Source organism: Plecotus auritus (assembly GCF_963455305.1).
Source record: "Plecotus auritus genome assembly, chromosome: 12".
Taxonomy (NCBI): Eukaryota; Metazoa; Chordata; class Mammalia; order Chiroptera; family Vespertilionidae; genus Plecotus; species Plecotus auritus.
Genome location: NC_137778.1, coordinates 18,553,517 through 18,571,311, shown reverse-complemented (window position 1 = coordinate 18,571,311; position 17,795 = coordinate 18,553,517). Strand labels below are relative to the sequence as shown.

General features: G+C 37.2%; 1 protein-coding gene across 5 annotated transcripts in view; it reads right to left on the bottom strand.

The window, feature by feature from the left end:
* The window catches only part of EDEM3 (ER degradation enhancing alpha-mannosidase like protein 3), a 65,449-nt gene that overhangs the window by 16,048 nt on the left and 31,606 nt on the right, over window positions 1–17,795 (bottom strand). For 3 of the 5 annotated variants that reach the window (XM_080648590.1, XM_080648592.1, XM_080648593.1), the window contains exons 9-18: window positions 17,089–17,186; window positions 13,916–14,041; window positions 13,625–13,708; window positions 12,004–12,087; window positions 11,345–11,469; window positions 6,752–6,917; window positions 6,336–6,490; window positions 5,155–5,311; window positions 2,595–2,786; window positions 613–778 (exon numbers count right to left, since the gene is read on the bottom strand). In XM_080648590.1, coding sequence (XP_080504716.1) covers window positions 613–778; window positions 2,595–2,786; window positions 5,155–5,311; window positions 6,336–6,490; window positions 6,752–6,917; window positions 11,345–11,469; window positions 12,004–12,087; window positions 13,625–13,708; window positions 13,916–14,041; window positions 17,089–17,186 — 1,353 coding nt within the window. The remainder of the gene's footprint in view (window positions 1–612; window positions 779–2,594; window positions 2,787–5,154; window positions 5,312–6,335; window positions 6,491–6,751; window positions 6,918–11,344; window positions 11,470–12,003; window positions 12,088–13,624; window positions 13,709–13,915; window positions 14,042–17,088; window positions 17,187–17,795) is intronic. The other 2 variants (XM_080648591.1, XM_080648594.1) reach the window with 1 other exon arrangement.

The following is a 17,795-nucleotide window of genomic DNA, read 5'->3' as shown; positions in this document are numbered from 1 at the left end:
GCAGCTAATGCTTATACCTATGATAGGTCAGCTATTATGCTAAGGAATTTTATATATATTATTTTCAAACCTCAGAATCACCTAAAAGATATTTATTACCACTTTCACTGAAGCTAATAAAATATTCTACTGAATAAACAGATAAACTAAAGCTGGGCCAACATTACACCATGACTTTGTGGCAGAGCCAAGCAGTGCGCCCCCATGTGTCTGATTCCAAAGCCTGAATGTTTGAGGCAGAATGGGTATTTTCAATGGCTCTCACTGGAGGTGGCAGGATGTAAGTCTGGCCCTTTCAGGCCTTTGGCTCTTGTGGGCACATTTTCTTATTCATGGTGTTGGGTGATTTTACCTCTCCCCTCTACCCATCTTCACACCGGTTGGCAAGTACTTTACTGGCATTAATATACAGAAACCCATCTCTAGACTTTCAAAAAAGATATGAGACCTACAGAAATTATTAAGAGAGCCATTAGATTACCTATTCATTATGCTGTCTAGTGAAATAAAAACACAACAAACATTTTTATATAATTTTGGAAAACAAAGGGAAAAAAATCCCAAAAATTATCTCTAGTCAACAGAATGATGCTGATGTGAAGAATGACTTACCAATGACAATGCCACCGATGGCTCCAGCATTCTGGATGTTGCGTGCCTTTTCTGCAAACATGCACTGTCCTCTTTGTAGCAAAGCAATTTTTCCCATCACTGCCTCGGGGTTAGTAAGCTCTGAACAACCATTGTATGGTTTACTGCTTGCAACAAATCCTCTTGTCTGTCAGAAATAAAAGTGACTTAGGTAGACCTCATTTCTTTACTAATGATAACAGATCCAGTATATATATTTGGAATAAATTTTGTTTTGAACATTTTGCATATCATAGAACACAACCAATATTTCTACTTTGCTTTGCAGTTTATAAAGCATTTTTACATAACTTACTAAACCTGATCTTTATAACAGCCTTGAATGAAATAATACAGATAATTCATTTTCTATATAAGGAAACTGAGACGTTACGTAATTTGCTCTAAGACACAATGTTAGTAAGTAGTAAAGTTGGAGCCTGGTAGCCAGATTTACGGCACACCCGTATCCACACTTACAGCGGCTGGGAACCACTATAAAACAATCATTGGCAACCAGAAAAATTCTTTGAAAGAGGAAAAAAATAGATTTAGTCTACATGAATCTGCAAGCAGTTCTTCTTTCTAGAAAAATTAAATGAACCAAAAAACTTTCTTAAAGATATTAGTGTAAAGATGTTTTAATATTCCCCTAGAATGGCAATTTTCAACCTTTTTCATCCCATGGCATAAATTACTAAAATCCTGTGGCACACACACACACACACACACAAAAATACATTTTTTGCCAATCTGACAAGAAATAAGTATAATTTAGATTCATTCACACTGAACAGCTATTGTTGTGTTGGCTGTTGTCATTTTTTAATTTGACGATCTAAGGGAAAAGAGGTCAGTGCTCCTGACTAAATAGTCAGATACTGCATGTTTTAAAAATTCTTGCAGCACACCAGTTGAAAATTGCTACTCTAGAATGTAAACTAGACAAGGGAGGATGTAAATTTTCACTGGTTTTGTAAACTTGATAGATTGTAAACACCCAAAACAGTGCCTAGATATAGTAGGGACTCAATAAAGAGTTGCTGAATAGATGAGTCAATCTATAAACCTGCAAAGCTTTCAAATACACACTAGATTTAGTCTAAATTAGGGGTAACAGAGTTCAAAGAGCACTGTCATTAGATTATCAGGATACTTGGGTTCTGGTTCCAGCTCTGCCACCAATTAATTTGATGAACTTGTGAACTGTTCAACTGTGCAGGTCTTTGTTTCCTATGTCAAAACTAAGAGGAAAAACTAGCCCAAGTGGTATTCCATGTCTGCTCAGTGCCACCTCAGCATCAGCTCTCCACAGCCACTTGGGCACCTCAGCTTTAAGCCTCCAAGTCAGATTTTGGTTCAAAAAAAGGGTCTAGTAGTTGTTAAAAAGTCAGAAAACTGCCCTAGCTGGGTTTGCTCAGTGGATAGAGCATTGGCCTGTAGACCAAAGAGTCCCGGGTTTGATTCCGGTCAAGGGCACGTACCTTGGTTGCAGACTTCACCCAGGCCCAGGCCCTGGTCGGGGCTCATACAGGAGGCAACCAATCGATGTGTTTCTCTCACATCAATGTTTCTCTCTTACCTTTCCCTCTCTCTTCCACTCTCCCTAAAAATCAGTTGAAAAATATCCTCAGGTGAGGATTAACAAAACAAAACAAAGTCTGAAAATCATTTCAGATAAAGGTACTAATTCAGAGACCAAAAACTGGACAGTAAATGACCAATATTTTAAGTAAAATTTTATAAACATATTGTAGATGTACCTTATGACTCAATATTTATAAGATATACCTTTAACTTTTATTCTGGGAAAGTGAATATTTAGCTTTTTTAAATAAATATTTAAAAATATGTCATTTTTTAATTAGAAAAGAGACTAAATCTAAATAGAAACTAAGAAATTAGATAATACTTAAACAATATTTTCAACTCAGTTTCAGCAAGCACATGGTAAGCGTACACACCTCTTTATGTTTAGACAGATCTAGCCCAAACTGAGCTGGTCCAGCAGTCAATACTACCCTGCCAAAAAATGGGTGGGAAACAATTTGTACAGCTCGGGGCGGTAGCTGCTGTTCTTTCTGTTGCTGACTTGACAATTCAATCATCTCCTGCATAAACCTCAACCCATCTTCAGCATCAATTGAACTAGCAGCCTAGGAAAGAAACAGATAATTTTATCCCTTCTGGAAACATTTAACTTTCTTTTCTTTTTTAATATTGAACTTTAATACTATTGCACTGATCTTCCACTCTAAATTTTCTCCTTTCCGTTTTGGTCCCTACTAAATATTTATAGCCTGATTTTTCTTAAAAAAAAAATACTACTTCTGAAAATTACATCTGTAGTTTTTACCAATAGCTCCTTCACTGTTCTATAAACCATTTTTGATACAAGTTGAGAATTGGACTTCCACCCAATGATCCAATGCTCATTTTGCTTGTTTTCTCCACTGTGTCCCCTTTTAAGAAATAAACACCATACCTGATCCATACTTCCTTTCTTTGAAATTATGAACCAACAATCAGATTAAATTCAAAACATATTTATCAGGCAACTATTATATTCCAGCACTTGACTAGACACTGAGGAGACAGACTTTTTACTTTAAGAAGTTTGTATCTAGAGGAGAGAGACATGTGAAATTAGCTATAATTACATTTTTCAAGTGGGAAAGTGGACAAGGAAATGACAATTCTGCCACTGTGGATCTGGAAAATAGAGTGACATCTGAATTGAGTCTTTAGAGAGGAAAAGCTGAAGAATGCCTCATAATAGTAGAAAAAGACGGATTCCTGACACTTTACAGGAAAAGTCAATGGGACTTGATGGGAGTGAAGAGAATAGAGGACAGAGAGGATTTGGGAGATAGAAGTTCAAGCCTATCCTGAAATTATGGTGGCTTAGTTTGGGTGACTTCGAGAATGATGACAGGGTTTACTGAGATGGAGAACGAGGAGGAGGAGAGCTAGAATAAGGAGGAGGTAGGAAGAGAATTCAGACTTGCACAGATTGAGGCTGAGATGTAGAAATGTATGACAGGTATATCAAAACTGGGTTTAAGAGTAAAGTTAGGAATCGGGGTTACACATGTATAGATAAGAAATCAAGTGTACAAAGATGACAGCTGAGCTTGTAGAAACCGATGAGACTGCTGAAGAAGTAGAGAGAGAAAAGGGAATGAACCAGATCCTTTGGTAGTGCCTACACTGAGTGGTTCTGCCAAGAAAGAGAGCTATAAAGGCATGAACAGAGAAGTGGAAAGATGTATGCTGGAAGCCAAGAAAAGGATACATTTTAAAAACAGGGCCATGCCAGATCAGTGTGGCTTAATGGTTGAGTGTCAACCTATGAACCAGGAGGTCACAGTTCAATTCCCAGTCAGGACACATGCCTGGGTTGCGGGTTTGATCCCCAGTGTGGGGCATGCAGGAGGCAGCCAATCAATGATTCTCTCTCATTGATGTTTCTATCTCTTTCCCTTTTCCTTCCTCTCTGAAATCAATAAAAATATATTTAAAAACAGGCTGTCAAACCCTGGCCAGTGTGGCTCAGTTGGTTGGCCGTCGTCTATGTACCAAAAGGTTGCCAGTTCAATTCCCGGTCAGGACACATGCCCGGGTTGTGGGTTCAGTCCCCTGGTGGGGGTCGTGCAGGAGACAACGGATCAATGTCTTGCTCTCATATTGATGTTTCTCTCTTCCTCTCTCTGTAAAAGTCAATTTTAAAAATATTTTAAAAAAATAAATAGGGGGCAGTCACTGTTAGAGAAAAATTCAATCACATTAGGATTAGGAGGCCACCGAGTGACAATTATGTTAGCAATGCCATTAGAGATGCCACTCCCACTACTGAGGAGTGAGGGTAATGAAACATAAGGAAGCAGGCAGAATATTCTTTAAGGAAGAATGGATGTGGAAAGAACAGAAATGAAATAGAAATCTGAGAGGGAGGTAAGGTTGTGGGAAGTTTAAATTTGAGATTTAGGGATACCTGATTATGAGTCTAGGTTGAAATAATTTAAAGACCTCATGTTATGAAAACTTTTAAAGCAAAAATTATTAAAAATTTCCCCAAAAGACATGTTATGTTTTCTAGGAGTAGACAGATAAATGCAAATTTTGATTTCTACAGTGAATAAAATACTTAGATTCAGTAGCTCTTTGGAAAATAAAATAATGTAAAATATAAATATTAAAACTAATTATTACCATTTCAGATTATGCTCTAAATAAAAACAGTGGAAAGACAAGGGACTGAGAAACAGAAAACTTAGACTTGAGTCCTATATTTACCTTTATTACCTTAAGCAAATTGCCCAGCCTATTTGTGATTTAATTGATCTATACTATGAAGGGTTGAATTAGATGGCTTACCAACATATTTTCAAGTCCTTAAATTTTGACTCTCTAACTTTAAACCATACATTAAAAGTTTTTAAATAGCCCCATGTCATTATCTTATGAAAGCTTATGAGACTATAAGGAGCAGAGTTGCATCTAATTAATACAGCAATGTCTTACTTGGATTGCATGTTGAACCAACTGGACTCTCCCATCTTTGAGGTGAATCAAACTCACCCCCATCTTCTTCAAGATTTCTAAATGCTCAGGGTTAGTGGCCATGAAATCTCTGGCTCTCAGCGGGGGTCTAGCTCCACTCCTGAAACTCTCCTCTCTGCTAAAAGTAATTGTAAGCAAGGCTTAAAAAACTACAAGTCAGAACGGGAGGAAAACATAAAGCAAGTAGAAATAATGTTAGATACTTGCAAAACTGCTAGTTTTAGAACTACTGAAAATGGAGTAACTGGAAATAGGCATCTTCCTCCATATAACTTAGGTTACTAGTAAGTGGTATAGCTTTCAAATAATATTTTACAGTTATAAAATCATGTATATTATCAATAAGGTAGTATTAGTCAACAGAATTATAACCATTTGAAAATACAGAATAGGTTGGGTTGGGATTTGTTACTACTGATTTCTTTCTCGAAAACCAGATTTCTCTGTCTGCATTTTAAAAGCAAAACAATAGTTGTATCAGTGAATTATAACATTCACTTAAATTTTTTATTTCCTAGTAATGGCCTTTCTAATTTAAGTACTTATAAGAAAATGAACTCATTAAGGCAAAAATTTAACAACCAAGAATAAGCACATTAAAAAATAAAACATATATTTGCACTATACACACTGCAGGTAAAAGGAAAAATACTTTATACATATATAAGACATATGGAAATATTTGATGAAACTATTTCATAAATGAGCTACACAAGTTGAAAACTGCCCATTAACTACTATTATTCAGTTCATTAAACAAAAGATAAATAGGAAATTTCCATAATAATAAGGCATCACAGAATAAAATTTGCTAACTTTACTAATAATTATTTTATTTTAATCAGCAATAACTACATGCCACAATATTTTTGGTCTAAGTCAGTGGTCGGCAAGCTGCGGCTCGCGAGCCACATGCGGTTCTTTGGCCCCTTGAGTCTGGCTCTTCCACAAAATACCATGGCCTGGGCAAGTCTATTTTGAAGAAGTGGCGTTAGAAGAAGTTTAAAAAATTTGGCTCTGTTGACTAATGAGTTTGCCGACCACTGGTCTAAGTGAATGTCTACTGTTACATGTCCCTTATGTTCTCCTTCTTTTACTAAGAATAAGTCTGATATTAACAAATATAAAATAAGACATCTTACACTCTGATGACGCCTCTAGGACAGCTCTTATCCACCACATTTTTCAAGGGTTCACGAATGCTCTGAGCATACAATGGATCATTAGGGAAGAGAATCTGAGTATTTGGACAAGTCCAATCAAAATTACTGTCATCCAGTTCTATATATTCTGAAGTCTACAATGTAAAAGAATGTTATGTGAATAAAAGTTTGTTTTTTTTACTTAGCATTATAGTTTGTTCAAAAAAAAATTTAAATAAAATGTAAGTATATGTCATAAAAGAAAACAAAATAAGAAAACATCAAGTGTACTTTTCCTCCTCCCATACTACATTTACTGAATTCTAGTCATGGATTACTTTTCACTTGGAAAAAATAAAACAAACACAGGAAAGTAAATAAGAGAGTAAGACATTTGATTAAAAAACATAACCTACTGTGCTCTTCTTAGAGATGCTTTGATTTGTAGTAGAGAGCCAGAGAGGTAACAGATGAGCTTCTGTTGTGAATATGTAATCTTCTATGTCAAAAATAATATCTTCTTTATCCGCAAATAACAGGTAAAGATATTTGAACATTTCAGCCAAGAAGAAAGAATCCATTCTAAAATAAGAGGTTACAAATAAATCTAAGAATATAAAAATATCCTAATACCAACTATCTGAAAGTCAGAGTCCAGGTCAATAGATCTATTACACTAACTTAGATGTCCAAGGAACTATAGACTATCTATCCCCTGGTGGTAATGGCACTGACTCGCCAAGTATTTTCCAAAGAAACGAGAAGACCTGCCTACCGCACAGGTACGCTAGATCTTGCCAGTACTGCAGACAAAACCTTCCTACTGGCCTTCCCAGGAGCGAGGGTTTTCCATTTCTTCTACAGAGAACCAACAGTAAGGCGGTAACGCAGGTAAACGTTACTGCTGAGCACCACATAATCCTTAATTTATATTAATTGACGGGGATGAAGTATAACAATTTTGATAGAGTTTACTATGCATCCATTTAAGTGATAATTTAAAAAGGCATTAAAGGTAAAGGAATCATTTACAAAAAGTTTCATGAAAAAAGTTACAACACAACATCCCATGGAGTATAACTTTGTAAATATTTACATACCTGTCAAGAAGAGAATATGAAAACTAAAGAGGATAGACATATGTGACTTTACTATTTAATGTTGTAATGTCTTAATAAGCAATTTTTAAAAGTTGTAATAAAATTAAAAGTGGCAGAAAAAGAGCAAAAGAGCATAGCTGTTAGATGGAGTTATAGTAACATGAAATTTAATCAATTTACCACCTCCCAAAGCATCTAATTTTAGACAATAATAAATAACTTGTAGCATACTGGACAGAATGCATAGTTTCAGACCTCTGGCCAAGCACAATTCCTGGCACACAGAATGCACTCAATAAACATTTAATAAACTGAAATCAAGTTTACCAGCATTACTAACGAATGAAGTGGAGAGGCCAAGGGACACAGTGGTCAAGAACATGGGCTTTGGAAACAGAAAAGAGCATTCACTGACTAGCTGTGTAACCATGAGGATATTATACAAGGACTGTGAGCTTCAGTTTGTTCTTCTGTAAAGAACATAATAATCATTAACACCTAACACTGGTATAAAGACTAAATAAGAGATTTTATGTCCACTGTTTAGCATAGCACCTGGCATAAATATGAGCTCAGAAATAGAGCAATTATCCTTTTTCCTACCTGTAAATGACGTTTTACTTTGGAATAATAACTCATCTGTCACCTGTCAAAACCTTTTTGAACATTTTAGATGTTAATCTTTATAGAACAGATAAAATAGTTCCCTGTCAACCTGAGTACACCTGTCATAATTTAATATTTTCTGAAGGACTGACAATTATTACCACAAGCAAATGCTAGCTTGAGAACTATAGACTCATGAGCAGGATGTTGATTTTTGACAAATTCTAGAACTGACTATGAAGCAGAAACATTTGAAATACTTGGAAAAGAATAGAGACATGGTAAGATCACTAGGTATGAATTGGGTAAAGCTAGCAAGTTGGGTATCTTATATATCTAACCTATATTAAAAACAAACATGTACACAAATGCATAACACACAGGCATTAAAATGTCTTGCCCCGGTGGGTAGCTCAGTTGGTTAGAGCATTGTTCCTATATGCCAAGGCTGTGGGTTCTATCCCTGGTCAGGGCACATACAAGAATCAATCAATGAATGTATAAATAAGTGGAACAACAAATCGATGTCTCTCTCTGTCTCTTTCTCTCTCTCTCCCTCCCCCTGCCCTTCCTGTCTCTAAAAATCAATAAATAAAAATTTTTAAAAATGTCTAGAAGACTGTTTATCAAATTGCTAACAGTGGTATCTTAGGGTGGGCAAGTAGGGAAAGTGTCTTAGGAAAGATTTTTTTTTTTTTTTTTTTTTGCCACTTAAATTCTTTCCAGTGATCATCTCCTATTAGTAAAATACAGATCTTTCCATTTGGAAAACTGTGGACGTGTGGACACTGGTGAGCCAGACAACAGCACTGAAAGATATGCAGGGAGGAGGCAGCCAAATGCAGAGAGGTGTAATGGAAAGCTGTCAAATGCCATGCCATGAAGTCGTGGTCCTATCCAACATTCTGCCCCCAAAATTTTTAAGACATGTTTATCTAAACTGCAGATCACTAAATATAGGTAGATTAACTAATACATTAGATGACTGAGATGAGATTCAAGCTCTCTTTCAATAAATATAAACTTTTGCTGGATGAGTATAAAGTTTGAAGTTTCCACTTAAAAAAAAAAAAAAGTCATTTGCTCAAGAGCAGGGTGGAGAACACCCATTTGTCATCAGGTCATAGTTAAGTGTCTGAGGTCAACTAGCCATAAGTTCACTGTGAGTTGAACATAATAAAGTTGCTAAAAAACCAAAAAACAACCCTAAAGCACATCTAATAATAAAACATTAAGATTAGTAGTTTTCAACCTTTTGTTAGGCCAATGCATCAGAGAGGTACATACTGCCTTGAGAGAGTCAATGAAGCAGTGATCCTCAATTGCATAGGGAGTGTAAGCCCTTCAGCCCCTTAGAAAATGAGCAACCTCATGCCTGAATTCAGATGGTAACAGTGCCGTTGTGTCAGGCACCTGTTGAGTTTGGTTAATTCTGGAGATGATATTTTAATAGACTTATATACTGGAATACAATCAGAAAGAAGTAAAGGCAGTGATAAGAGGTCCAGAAACAATGCCATGTAATTCTCTGTAATTCCTCAACCTCCTTCTACTATAGCACCTATCCCATGGTTGCAATTAATTCTGTACACACGTACTTTCTTCACAGATTCTGAAAAATCTTTCCATCCTCAAGTTTAAGTGCAGTGCCTGGCAGGCAGTAAGTGATTAATTAACAAGCCAATCTGCCTTGAATAGAATTAACTTAAGCTTACTAATTGTATGACCTAGGGCAATTCCCTAACTTTTCTGTGCCTTCGTTTCTTCAGCTATAAAATGAAGATTATAATAGAAATTACACATCAGAAGGTTGTTGTAAACATCAAATGAGTTAAACATCCAAAGTTCTTAGTTAGGAGAGTGCTTGGAATGTAGGAAGCAGTCAATAAATGCTTCAGATAAATACATAGACTATCTGCTTTCATTACTTGCCGTTTGTTATCTATATGCCCGCTTTCAGAAATCTATCCATTCTTGATAGGTTCTTACACAGAACCTCGCTCTGAAAATAAGCCATAGACTCTGCTTTACAGAATTATTAAACACACAATTGGAAAGCCATCCAATCTTGATCAGCTGTGCTCAGGGAAGGAGGTCCCAGACCTAATTCCCAGTAACTATTACCTAAATACTCTGAGTAAAGGACTAAGGGACAACTCTGAGTAGATGCTGAGTGCTATGTTTCATCTGCCTCCAGTATCCTTACCTGAAACTCCTTCTACCGCTCTCTTCTCTCTACTTCTTGCTCATCCTTCATGACACAGAAACCTTTCAGTGACTATCACACCCCAAATTATATTTCATGTCCCCTTTAATATGTTCTGTAGCACTTACCCAATGTTTTAAAACCTGTTTATCTGCCTGTCCTCAGCGATTCATGACAGGAAATAAATGTTCCTATGTCATTAATCCTCAAAAACCAGTATAACTGGTGCATAAGACACCTTGATAAATATTTCTGGAATGAGTATTTACTAAACAAATGAGCAAACAAGTTTTACTATTCTTTCAGAGATGTGTTCCGAACAGTTAAAGTAACCAGATAGCCCAGACACTGGTTGAGTGTCGACCTATGAACCAAGAGGTCATGGTTCCATTCCCAGTCCAGGCACATGCATGGGTTGCAGGCTCAGTCCCCAGGGTGGGACATGCAAGAGCAGCCAATCAATGATCCTCTCATCATTGATGTTTTGCTCTCTCTTCTCTAAAGTCAATAAAAATATATTTAAAAACAAAAAACAGATAAGTGAGCTTGGAATAACTGGAACGCCAGGGAATGTCACATTAACCAAAGCGTGCTTTTTATATCCTGAGTACTTCGTGCCATCTACATCTATCTAAGTATCCAATGAATAGAAACTGCCACTGGTCTTTCCCAGCCCTCCAAATCAGCAACCAATAAGAATACACACATTAACCATTTTTTTTTTTTTTGTGGAATTCTTGTCTGAAGAAAAATAATCCAGATCATTCATTATCATCTTGATAATTTCTAACAGTTTATATAATATAAAAAAACTATTAACAAAGGAAACTAAAACCTCAATATTCCTAATACTCCTAATATCAAGGTTCTGATATTTAACAACATTTATTCATCTTTTTAAAAATACTTTGAGCACCCACTATATGCCAGGTACTATGATAAAAATATGAACTTTTCAAACAATTAGAACTGAGTCTATTCAAGAGTTTTAAAAATAAATACAACAAAGTAAGGTTTGCATCTTCAAATACTCTTTGTAAAAGCATTAAGTGTATCTGAATTCTAACTAGAAGTAGTATTTTTAGGAATTGTTTTACCTGTCCTCGTGACTTCCAGTGCGAACATCCTTCATGGCAGCGAATCCGCAAGGCACTCGTGCATATTTATTTAAGTTTTCAATAAGTGTTTTCCCTACTTCAAGGTAGTAAGGGTCTCCTGTAGCCTATTAAAAAGGAGAATGAATAGATAAATAGATAGATAGATGCATACACATATATGTAGCTTATATATTACCATACATTCGTCACATATTTATTGAGCACCTACTAGATGTCAGGCACTGGAACACACGTTACACAGAACCTCGCTCTGAAAATAAGCCATAGACTCTGCTTTACAGAATTATTAAACACACAATTGGAAAGCCATCCAATTGTATATCTTAGCCTTTAAATTTCTAATGCCCTCAAAGTTTTCCTGATTAAAAGAAGGCAAGAGATATGCTTTAGAAAGCAGCTCTAGAATATAAATTTCTCTTTAAAGAAATGTTTACATAAATATCATAAAAAGGCATAAAAAACTTAGGTGTTGATTCTTGCATCTTTTAGTAACTCTATGAGCTAAGAACCATGATATATCCAACCATTATAATATTTAAAAAGGTCTTTGAAAACCCAATTACTATTATAAGATGGTAAGATATACAACAGAGGGGAGGGGGGCCTTAAACAGCAAAAAGGAAGGTAAATTAGCTTACTTTATACAAGAAGTAGGTACTTTCTGCAAATTCCGGTCTTAAAGGATGTTGAGCCCAATGTACCCTAAAATCTGTGGTAAATGCCTGCACACAAAAAATTCAAATAGATAAGAAAAAAAAAAGTGATTAAAAAATAATAAACAAGTAGGTTTAGATATATAAATTAGATCATAAGCAAGTAAAAAGAATTAAAATACTGGTAACAATTTTCATTTATAAAATGAAATTTTTCATTGCTTAAAATCACAATTCGTATTTGCTAAGCTCCTGTTTTTACCAATTAAATGAAATTATTTTTTAAATTATCATTTTGGCTACTAGGAAGCTTAGAAAAAACTATGAAGCTAGTAATGACACTACATGAGTACTGGTGGCCCCACATTATTGTGTTTTTTTTTTTCTTTTTCCTTATTTCCGCTTTTTCTCTTAGTTATTAAGTCTCTAGTTCTCATATTTCTATTTTAGCATATGCTTTCTTTTATAACAACTTCAAATCCTCCGTGGAATAAGAAAGGCATTATTTAAAAATAAAACTAGTCTCACTTGAAATGTATTCAATAACAGAGCCAACCGACTGAGAGGAAAACAAAAACCCTTACGAGAACCAAGTAAAATTTCTTTTGGGATAGCATGTATTTAGTTGAAACCTTAGCTTATTCTGAGTGAATATGAATTTTCTACAATACAGTACTCAGTCCTACTCACCTGAAGGCTAATAAAACTCTACTTTCTAAAACAAACACTTTAGAAAGCATTCTAAATTGTTGGAATGCTTAGATATCTCACAGAGGGCATTGAATAAGCAGGGACAGAATAAGGCCATAGATGAATTTGGAAGTTTTCAATGGTAAATTTCAGGAAAGCCAAAACGTATGTTATTAAAATCCTGCCACAAGAAGCTAGCAAGAATATTACTGCCCTAACTGGTTTGGCTCAGTGGATAGAGTGTTGGCCTGTGGACTGAAGGGTCCCAGGTTCGATTCCGGTCAAGGGCATGTACCTTGGTTGCAGGCACATCCCTAGTAGGGGGTGTGCAGGAGGCAGCTGATAGATGTTTCTCTCTCATCGATGTTTCTAACTCTCTATCCCTCTCCCCTCTATAAAAAATCAATAAAGTATATTTTTAAAAAAAAGAATGTTACTGGTACAATGTATAAAAGCCATGCAGAATAACTGTCAATCTGCATGAGGAGGAGTTGTGATTCCCCATATTTCCAGGGAGTATGTGTGATAAGCAAGAGTATATTCAATGTATATCATTTTTATAACATATGCTTTAGAAAATAAAAAGTAAAAAGGTTTCCCTGGTGGGTATGTGTAAAAGTTAGAATGTAATAATACGGAATGTCATGGATTAGCAAAGGTTGAGAACTACTAATATGGAGTATTTTTTTTTAACATAAAATCAATAAAATGTCAGAATTACTATAAACTAGACTTCTCTGAATACATGAAGCATAAACATATAAAATACTGTGTATACTAAAAAGAAATTAAATAAACTATTTAACCAGGAAAATATAACAGGAAAGAATAGTCAACCTTGAAGATGACATTTTCTACCTTTAAATTAGCAATTTATAGTATATGTGAATTAGAATTCCAAAGATTATTTGCTTACCTCTGGTAGAAAATTGTGTTTTTTAATCACTTGATATAACATTTCATGAGTTTCAATAGCAGGTCTAATATCTCCTTTTAAGACCTAGAAATAAACGTAACAACAAAATTGCCTAATAAAACATGAGTTGATTTTTGAATCTATAATCATTTTATAAACTGGAAAATGTAGATTAATACAATTTTGAAATGTGAGTCCGTTTGGTAATTCAAATTTAGAGATTAAAAATGCACTTAGTTATAATCATTTTACTTTTATATTAGGAAAACAGAGTTATTGGGCTTTTTTTACCTGCAGACCTGGAAAAAAGGCAAGCAAAGCATCCATCCAAGTCCGAGCATTCAGCATTGGCTTATGGATATGCACATCGAGTAGCAGAGGGGGCTGGCTGATGTACCGCATGATGGCATCATAGTGCTAAAAGATCACAATGTGTTCAGGAAAGGAGATGAAAAGAGATGAACTATTCTAAACACAGCAATTCATTAAATGCTATTCTAAACATAGCATTTCATGTAACGGAATTAAACCTGGATTCATAAATAAACGTATGACATCATTATGTAAATATTTAAATTATTTTAGATGGGAATCTTTCTAAAATATATTGTATATACTCCCCTGTGTTCTTTAACTCTGATGCAGAACATTAAAGACTATAGTCAATATGGGACCTTCTGGGGAAGTAGATCTGAACATGGCTATCCTGAGGGATTAGCCCATGGTTAGTACTCTTGTGGGCCAAGGATGTTCTTACATCCTCTTGCAATATAGTTACAGGCTTCTAGATTAATAGAATTAGTTTTGTTTTCTCCTGTGTCTAGAAAGTTTGGGCCCTTCTCAGCTAAAATAATATTATAGTGCCCACCACTACCCAAATTAATGCATCTAATTAATCACCGTTGCTGCTCTTACAGTCTACTATGTCTCTCAGGCTCTTAAAAACTCTTTGGCTTCTTCTGTCTTCTGCTAGTCATTTCTCAGGTGTAACAACAATTTGAACTGTTAAGAGTCAATGAATGATAATGAGCCAAAAAAATTATCTGTCCTCATTTACCTCAAGAGAATGTTGTTATAATCCAAACTAGAGGCCCGGTGCACGAAATTCATGCACGGGGGGGGGGGGGGGGGGGAGTGTCCCTCAGCCCAGTCTGCACCCTCTCCAATCTGGGACCCCTCGAGGGATGCCCGGTGGGATCGGGCCTAAACGGGCAGTCGGACATCTATATCACAATCCAGGACTGCTAGCTCCCAACTGCTCGCCTGCCTGCCTTCCTGATTGCCCCTAACCGCTTCTGCCTGCCAGCCTGATCACCCCCTAGCCACTCCCCTGCCAGCCTGATTGATGCCTAACTGCTCCCCTGCCAGCCTGATTGATGCCTAACTGCTCCCCTGCCAGCCTGTTTGCCCTTAACTGCCCTCCCCTGCAGGCCTGGTCACTCCTAACTGCCCTCACCTGCAGACCTGGTCCCCCCCAACTGCTCTCCCCTGCAGGCCTGGGTCCGCCCCCCAACTGCCCTCCCCTGCAGGCCTGGTCACCCCTAACTGCCCTCCCCTGCAGGCCTGGTCCCCCCCAACTGCTCTCCCCTGCAGGCCTGAGTCCCTCCTAACTGCCTTTCCCTGCAGGCCTGGTTGCCCCCAACTTCCCTCCTCTGCCAGCTTGGTCACCCCTAACTGCCCTCCCCTGCAGGCTTGATCGCCCCCAACTGCCCTCCCTTGCAGGCCTGGTCCCTCCCAACTACCCTCCCCTACTGGCCTGATAGCCCACAACTGCCCTCCCTTGCAGGCCTGGTCCATCCCAACTGCCCTCCCTTGCTGGCCATCTTGTGGTGGCCATCTTGTGTCCACATGGGGGCAGGATCTTTGACCACATGGGGGCAGCCATCTTGTGTGTTGGAGTGATGGTCAATCTGCATATTACTCTTTTATTAGATAGGATAGAGGCCTGGTGCATGGGTGGGGGCCAGCTGGTTTGCTCTGAAGGGTGTCCCGGATCAGGGTGGGGGTTCCCTTGGGGTGTGGGGCAGCCTGGGCGAGGGGCCTGTGGTGGTTTGCAGGCTGGCCACGCCCCCCGGCGACCCAAGTGGAGGCCCTGGTATCTGGGGTTTATTTATCTTCTACAATTGAAACTTTGTAGCCTGGAGCAGAGCCAAGCCTTCTGCTTGCTCTGAGGTGGCAGCCATTTTGTTGGGATTTATGTATCTTCTATAATTGAAACTTTGTAGCCTTAAGCAGAGGCCTGGGCCGGCCAGGGCTGCAGAAGCTTGGCTTCCTCCATCGCCGGGGGCAACCCTAGCCTCCTGCTCTTTCCAGCTCCGTGGCTGCCGCCATTTCTGTTTGGATTTATGTATCTTCTATCATTGAAACTTTGTAGCCTTGAGTGGAGGCCTAGGCCGGCAAGGGCAGGCGGAAAGCTTGGCTTCCTCCACTGCCGGGGAAACCCAAGCCTCCCTCCTGCTCTCTGTGGCCATAGCCATCTTGGTTGGGTTTATTTGCATATTTGCTCCTGATTGGCTGGTGGGCGTGGCTTGTGGGTGTAGCAGAAGTATGGTCAATTTGCATATTACTCTCTTATTAGATAGGATGAGGACTTATTTGGGACACTTACCAGTGTGTTTTTTCCTAACTCTTCTACTATTTAATCATACCATATGCATCAACTCATTTAATCCTACCCAAAACTCTATAAATAGTAATAGTACTCACATTTTGTGGATGAGGAACAGAGACAAAGCATGTAAAGTTATTTTCCCAAAGTCACAAAACCAGTTGTACAACCAGGATTTAAACCCAGGTAGGTAAACTGACATTCTTTTAACTACTATATCATACTGTCTCACAACAATGTGAATAAACTGATGGGTGGGCAAAGAACTGGTAAATTATTTCAAAAAGAATACAGTGATACAATTGATGAGTTTGCTGTAGTAATTTCAGTTTCCTTCAATTACAGACAAAGGTGATCCAATCAGGTTCAATAATACTCTCCTTCTCCCCTAAAAATATGCCTGTGGCTCTGATCTAGACTTGAGACTTACAGACCTGCTTTTGAAATGAATACTTACTAGTTTCTCTAAGTTTCCAAAAACCTGCATGCTTGGTGTGATCAAGGACTATGCCAAACTTTCAAGATTTCAAAAAAAAAAAAAAAGGAAGAAGCTAACAAGTAATTTATTCCAATAAATTCTCTTCCTTGCATAAAATATTAGATATTACTTACTGGCAGGTTTTGAAATCTTCTGATAAGAGATGAAAATAAAACTACTTTGTAAACTAATTTTTGAATGTATAGCTTTTACCCTGTACCTGTTCAGTATCATCAGGGAATACTGACAAAAAACCTACTACAACACATTTAGAAATAATTATTTTTCAGAATATAACTCAAATAATTGAGTTTCTATCAAAATCTGGCACTCAAATTAACTTGGCTCTAAAATTAATACAAAATTGGATCAACTTACTGTATTAAATCTTTCCAGAAAACTGTCATCTCCAAGCAAGACATAAGCTTTCAAAAGATATTCGTAATAGGAATCAATGCCAGCTCCAACTCCACTATCTATGGAAAACACATATATAATTCTTTATTAAACTAGTAAAAAATTATTTATATAGTACAACTGAGGATACTAGTACACTCAGAATGAAAAATTAATCTAAACATGAAACTGTTTAAAGTAAAAATTACACATTTACAGAAATATTAACCCTATTATATGAGTAATTGTTCTTTTGTTCATAGTTTATATGTTAAAAACTGCTACTTTGCAAAATGGTTTACAAAAGTCTTACTGAAAAGCAGAAAACACTAGTTTTAAGAACGTTTTAAGCTCATTTTCTCAGTGAGGAGCTCTAAAGAGGAATCACTAATTATGTATTTTTTTATCAGACCCTTAATCAGGAAGACCAATGTTTAAAGTTATAATAGGTACGTAAACAAGGCTACTGTTTGGATGTACCCATTCTAAATGCTAAAATTAGTACCGATTGTTGGCTTCTTCCTCCAAGAATTTCATAGAGATTCAAAAAGAGGAAGTAACAAGAAAAGTATGAAACCTGGGGTGGCAAGGGGTGGGGATGGGGGAGAGGGGCGGAGGTGGCTTTGGCTTGGAGTGGAGGCAGCCAGGCATGGCTACAGAAGGATCAAAGAGGAGGGACACTGTTGGAG